At 47.4% G+C, this 6,399-nt stretch overlaps 1 protein-coding gene across 18 annotated transcripts in view; it reads left to right on the top strand.

The window, feature by feature from the left end:
• Window positions 1-306: 306 nt before the first annotated feature.
• Window positions 307-6,399, top strand: part of NFIA (nuclear factor I A) — a 245,781-nt gene continuing 239,688 nt past the window's right edge. For 13 of the 18 annotated variants that reach the window (XM_071749991.1, XM_071749986.1, XM_071749992.1 and 10 more), the window contains exon 1: window positions 307-718. In XM_071749991.1, coding sequence (XP_071606092.1) covers window positions 692-718 — 27 coding nt within the window. In that variant the 5' untranslated portion in view covers window positions 307-691. The remainder of the gene's footprint in view (window positions 719-6,399) is intronic. The other 5 variants (XM_071749994.1, XM_071749995.1, XM_071749982.1 and 2 more) reach the window with 2 other exon arrangements.

Genomic DNA, 6,399 nt, shown 5'->3' with positions numbered 1-6,399 from the left:
CTCCCTTCCTCCATTCCCCGGCCAAGGGCCGAGCGGAGCCGCAGGGAAAAGAAAAAAAAAAGAAATAAAAAAAAAACCCCAAACCCCATCACCCCCCGAAAAAAAAAACCTCGAAACAACCTAAACCCACAACAGAACACCCGCAGAAACCCCCCCCAAAACAAGCAAACTTTGAGCCCACCACCCCTCGCCTCTCCGCGGCTGCCCGCGCTGCGGGGCGGCGGGGCGGAGGGAGGCGGTGGCGCCGCAGCCCCCTCCCCGCCCCTCCCCGCCCCCGCGGGCGGGCGGGCGGGCAGGCGCGGAGCGGAGCGCGGAGCGGGGCGCGGCGCAGAGCGGGCGCGGCGCGGAGGGGCCGCGGAGCAAACGGCGGCGGCGGCAGCAGCGGAGGGGGGTGCGCGGAGCGGTGCGCTATGCCTTTAACGGCGCGCAGGGCAGGCATGCCGAGCGCGTAGTGCGGGAAAGTCGAGGCGGGGTTAAAGTTCAGCTCATGGAGCGGCTCCGCGCTGGCTGCAGTTTGGCAGAGTTGGAAATGTGAAAGCAAGAAGCAGGCTCGGGGCTCCCCCTCCTCTCCTCTCTCTCTCTCTCTTTTTTTCCCCTCCTCTCTCTCCTCTCCCTCTCTCTCTCTTCCCCTCTCTCTCTCCCTCTCTCCCCGCACACGCACACCTCCAAACCGCAGCCCCCCGCAGCAGTCATGTATTCTCCGCTCTGTCTCACCCAGGTAAGCGGCAGCCGGGGCGCGATGGGGCCGGCGCTGCGGGGGGTGCCGGTGCCTGCGCGCCGGGGAAGGGGCACCCGCGCAGCTCGCCGAAACTAACTTTGTTGCCTTTTCGCTTCCATTCCCCCCCCCACCCCCCTTCCCGCACGGCCATTTGTGTCGGCACATGGCTAATGGCGCCTACTTATTAATGGTTTAATTAATAAGAGGGGGGGGGACACATACACACACGCACACACACACTGCGCGGTGCTGCGGGGACGCCCCGCACGGCCCCGCCGTGCTTGGTCATCCGCGATCGATGCCGCCGCCGCCGCCACCCGCGCCTCGCTCCGTGGCTCCGCTCCGCGCCCCCGGGCTCCGCTCCCCAGCCCCGGGCATGGCTCGGCCCGCACCCCCCGGGCTCCCCGCTTGGGGTTACGCGGTGTGTGGAGGGGGGGGTGGGATACGGGACGAGGACGCGAGCGGGATCGGCTCCCCCCCCCCCCTTCTTCTCGGGCGCGGAGACGAACCGTCCTCCGCACCTGGGTTGCGCTTTCGCGGAGCACCCGCCTCCCGCGCGGAGTGCCCTCCGCACCCGCGGAGGTCGCCCCAGCCAGGGAACTTGACTGGGAGGAGCTGGCGGGGGACACCCGCAAACTTGTCCCGCGTGTGTCACACACACACCCCCTCCCCTCCTGCCACCCCCACCCGCGGATCGGGTCACCCGCGGGACTCGGTGCAACTTTGCGGTGGGACGGGGCTGCGCGGGGGCGGGAAGGGAGCGGAGGGGGGAGGTGTGTGGGGTGGTCGCCCTGCGGTGCCCCTAAGTTACGCGGCCGCGGAGCGTCGCCCGACCCCTCAGTCCCCCCCCCTCCTTCTTTTCTCCTCTTTTCCCCGCGCGGTGCTGCAGGACGCTAAATTGCACACCTTCAATTAGCAGGATATAATGGTTTAACGAGGAAATGCTTTGTGGTGGACTCAAACCCCAGATTATTTCCTCCTGCAGGAGATTTTGACTACATTATTCTTATTAATTTAATTTGAGTATTTTTTTTCTCCCGGTGAGAAAGCATCTCCAGGCTCTTTCGTCAAGAGGAGGGAAAAAGAAAAAAAAAAAAAAAGGAAAAAAAAAAAAAAGGGGCGAGCAAACGCAGCTAGAGGGGCAGCAGCATGAAAAGCTGCAAAAGTTTCATCCCCATCTCTCACTGCGGTTCCCTCCAGCCTCCTCTAAATTTCGGGGTGCCTGGCGAGGAGAAGCCAGGCCAGCGAGGGCACGCAACTCCACCGGGCTTAAAAAAACCCAAAACCCATCCACTTGATTAAAGGCAGGAGGGAAACGGGAGCGGAGGGAGTTAGCAGAGGACACGGGATGCAAACTCGGTGGTTCTGCCTGGCTTAAAGTTTGTGCCTCTAATTCAACTCTGAAAAATACCTGGTTTTGTCAGCTCTGCTCCTGCAGGAGGGACCCAGCAATAATGCTCCTGGTAGGGGCCAGTGAGGAACCGCATCGCTTTGCAGCTGCACGTGGAGCTCCTTGGGTTTAGTAGGCCCAGTTTGTACATTAAGGAGAGAAAAATAAATTTATGAGCCGGTTACTCCCTGTCCTGGGGTGTCCCCCTCTATTTCTTCCCCCTTTTTTTTTTTTTTTTTTTTTTTTTTTCAATTAACTAAAAAAAAAAAAAAAAAAAGGAAAGGCAGGCACTGTGCTTTTGCTCACTTGTGAAAACCTCGTATTCTTGTTGCACGTTTGGAAAAGTAATACAAGGATTAGAGGCCTTCTGACAAACTCTTCCTCTGAAGGATCAATTAGGTGATTCTGTCGTTTTCTGTAGAAAAAGGGAGTGAGTCCAGAGCAATTGCAAGAAATTTTATGTTTTTTATTTTGGGCGCTTTTATTGATATAGTTTTGGGACAGAAGTAGGGTTTTACTCCATCTTTTTTTCCTTTTTTTTTTTTTTTTTTTTTTTTTTTTTTAACTTAAGTTTTGGTTCAGATTTAAAGGAAAGCTTTTGAAAGTGGGTTAGAAAAGGAAAACAAACAGAAATCCTATTTTATGAGCGTATTTATCTGAGCTCTGGAACTGAAATGGCACAAGCATTTTGTATCATCTGTCAGGAAAAATCTAAACATTGTTCCATTTACATATGTGCTGAAGCTCTAGCAAATAGTTGGGGAACATATGCACATGCACATCTCCTAATAGATTTACAAGCAAATGGATTGTAAAAATATTAACAAGGGTGGCTGTAGCTGGCTTCATTTCAAAAAGATCAGCAGAAATATATTGTTTCAAAAGACTCCTTTGCAGTGCTACATGATTGCGGGTGCCTTTGGGCTGGGTTTCGGGGCTCTTTTGTAGTAGTGGGTTTATTTTTTATTTTTGTTGCTGTGGGGTTTTTTTGTTGGGTTTTGTTTTTTTGTTTTTTTTACACCTTTCTGAAGCACAGAGGAGAATTTTGTTGTAAGCAAGACAGAATTGTGCAGCCCAAATTTTAGGTGCTGCTTGGAATCAGGCTGTTGTTGGAAGAGCTGTATCCTCAAACTTTGGAAAGTAGTGCAATGAGAAAAAAAAAACCAAAAAACCAAACCAAACCCAACAACTTTTTATTCTCACTTTCTCAGCTTTCTGTTGCCTTTTATTTTTAGGTGGCTCATCAAACTCTGAGGGGGGAAAGCAAACATCTTTATAAAATACTTTGAAAGTTTCCTTTCAAGCTAACTTGGGGAAAGGCAAAGATCATATCCTTTTCCACCAGTTACTTAAAATCTTGATATTTAGCAGCCAGTCTGCACCTCTGTTAGCACACTCGCATTGACGCATTTCCAAAACTATTTTTTTTGGAGGGGGGGGCTGTAATAACACTGAAATGAATAATTGTGCTGTGCAGAAACTGCTTCCCCCCCGCCCCCATCCCCGCTTCCAGCCCAATTTTGTTTGATCAATCCCGAGTGCTTTTATTTCCACTTTGACTCCACTAATACCTCTCCGCCGAGATTGAAGCAGTGCAATTTTACAGAGCGGTGTGTTTACCAAGACAGTTTGAAAGTTGCTCTGTTTATGAGTCATTAACCTTTTCTCCTCATACACCATTTTGAAAAGACACATTGGAGCCTAACAGGGACGTGCACACCTCGCGCGCCGAGCAGCGGTGCTTTACATTTACTTCAGCCATGACCCTGACTTTACACCAAAAAGCGCCTTCGTTTATTTCCCTCCCTGTCCCCATGAAGTATTTTAAAGTGTGCTTTGTTTATTTATTTTAAATTATTTTTTTGTTGTGTTTTTTTTTTTGTTTTTTTTTTTTTTTCTGAGGGGGTGTTGTTCCTGCCTCCCCTTTCAAGTTCACACCGCAGAAATCAGCTTGAGCGCAGGTTAAAGCCACTCTCTCTTGGAGAGCATCCAGCACCGAGCCAAAAAAGTCCCCAGCACATGAGATCAGGCAGGACAAAGCGCTGCTTAAAGCAGAAAAGTTGCAATATTTCAGGATGTACCAAGACGTGTTGAGAAGCGAGGCCGGCTGGAAGCTCTCCCCTGGCTGGCTGTGGGGCTGGCGAGCCCCGGCTGTGTGTACCTTCCCAGAGAAACTTCCACTTGACAAAAGGGCCTTTTTTTTCCTTGACTCTCCCTGCCTGGGGAAGGACAGAAGGGATCAGAAGGGAGGGTTTGTTATTTTTAATAGCTTGCAGGGACTTGTAGGTTTTGTATTTTTATATTCCAACCCCCCCCCCCCACCCCAGTGAGAGCTGTTTCTGGTGGGTGAGAGCAGCTCCATGTGCTGGGATTGTGCCTCCTCGCACTTTTTGAATCTGCCGACTGCAAACTCGCAGCAATCTTTTTTTTTTTTTTTTTTTTAAAAAAAAAACTTTATTGAAATTTGAAACTATGATCTTTTCCAGTAGAGGGGGAGGGTGGCAGGTGGCAAAAAAAAAAAAAAAAAAAGAAAAAAAAGTAATGTGCCAATCATTGCAGTGATTTATTTTATTTTACCTGCTTATATTTTTAATAATCATTGGTAGTACTTGTGATTACTGCCGCTCTCCTGGGCTATAATGAAATATTTGGTGCTGGTTTTTTTAGTTGGTAACAATCTGTGTATAAAATAAAAATAAATGCTGTGTTATTATCTATAGATTTAAGTATTTACAATTCAGGGGCCACTAAGTGAGTGCAGTGAAAGCTTTTGGGAAGTCAGCAGATTGTCTCGAATTATGACAGGATTTTGCTGATAGATATTTCAACTATTGATTTGTCAATTTTTCCTCATTTTTAAAAAGAAAATGCAACTTGAAATTAGGTGTTGAAAGGACGCAAGATGTCTGCTTTAATAACAATATTTGCACAACCTGTAATGAATTGGGTAGGAAGTGTACTCCATGGGATAATTAAAAAAAAAAAAAAAAAAAAAGTTAGTTAATCTGAAAAATCCCCAATGTTGCTCTTCAAGGGTAGGCAGCGGGTGGCTTTTACCACGCTGGGGAAAGCATTGCACAAATGACTTTATTTTTTTTTTTTTAACTCCTGGAGGGCCCAATCCTGAGAGAAGGAGAAACTCGGCCCCTGGAAGCAGGGACGTCCCCAGCATGTGTGGCTGGATCAGGCCCCCACGAGCTATATAGGTTTTTATGTGCAGCCTGGAGTTCAGTCACTCATTTATTTAGAGGAAAAACAAGAAGCATGGCCCCAGTATATATACATAATATATCTTGATATATATGGCTGATTTATGTAGTACTTTTGGACGATATTTATTTAATTTTTTAAATCAAAATCGAGAGGGATCTTTCTTGCATTTTTATTTTTAATTGTCAGTGTAATTTTAACCATAATTATTTTTGTGCTAAGGAAGAGCGTGATCTTTAACTCGTAGTTACACAAAGAGAGCAGTGTCTCCGGATGGCCAAACTAACTTTCCAAGTAGGGCATTTCTTTGAAAAAAAAAAAAACAAACCTGAAAATATGGCACAACGGGTGCATTAAAAATATAAATAATTTGCTGCGTATCTGCATGAGTCATGCTAAGGTTTTCTGTTACTGTGTTTTTCAATTTTCCTTGTTTTTTTAATTATTTTTTAGAAAAGCTCAGTGTGGCTTGTTCTAATATGCCTGAATCGTAGATTATTTTATTTTTTTCTGTTTGACTAAATATAAACAAAACTTTTTTTTTTTCTTTTTTTTTTTTTTTTTTAAACACTGTTTAGATTAGGTTTTTTTCTAGGATTTTAGTGTTGGTTATTGCTGCACCCACGGGATAAATCACCCGCCTCACTTTCTGCTCCCTTCACCGTTTGGGGAGCCTGGCGAGAAAAACGCCCTTCATTGTATTTGTACATGCAAGCTTTATTGGCATTTTGCTATACTGCCTGCTGCTATTTCCAAATATATCTTAGGGAAAGTTTTACTATACTTTAGACTTCCCCATACAAACATTGATTGGCATCCAAATGTTTAGGATTTGCCAAATTGGCGGGCAAACGCTGGCTACGCCGCAAGCAGCGGGGTCAGGGAGAGAGCAAAGGGAGATACCCGGCTCCGCGAGTGGACTTGCAGCGGGGTTTTTAGCTTTTCACTCCTCCTGACTTTTTGGATTTTTTACTTTAAAAAGAGATCTGGGGATTGTGGAAAGGGCCCTGTGAAGTCGGAGCCCTGTTTTCGAGGGGGGATTGGGAGCGGAGGTTCTGGGGTTCGGCGTGAGGTGAAGCGG

Source organism: Heliangelus exortis, chromosome 8 (assembly GCF_036169615.1).
Source record: "Heliangelus exortis chromosome 8, bHelExo1.hap1, whole genome shotgun sequence".
Lineage (NCBI taxonomy): Eukaryota > Metazoa > Chordata > Aves > Apodiformes > Trochilidae > Heliangelus > Heliangelus exortis.
Note: the sequence above shows the minus strand (reverse complement) of the source record. Positions and strands in the feature narration are given on the sequence as shown.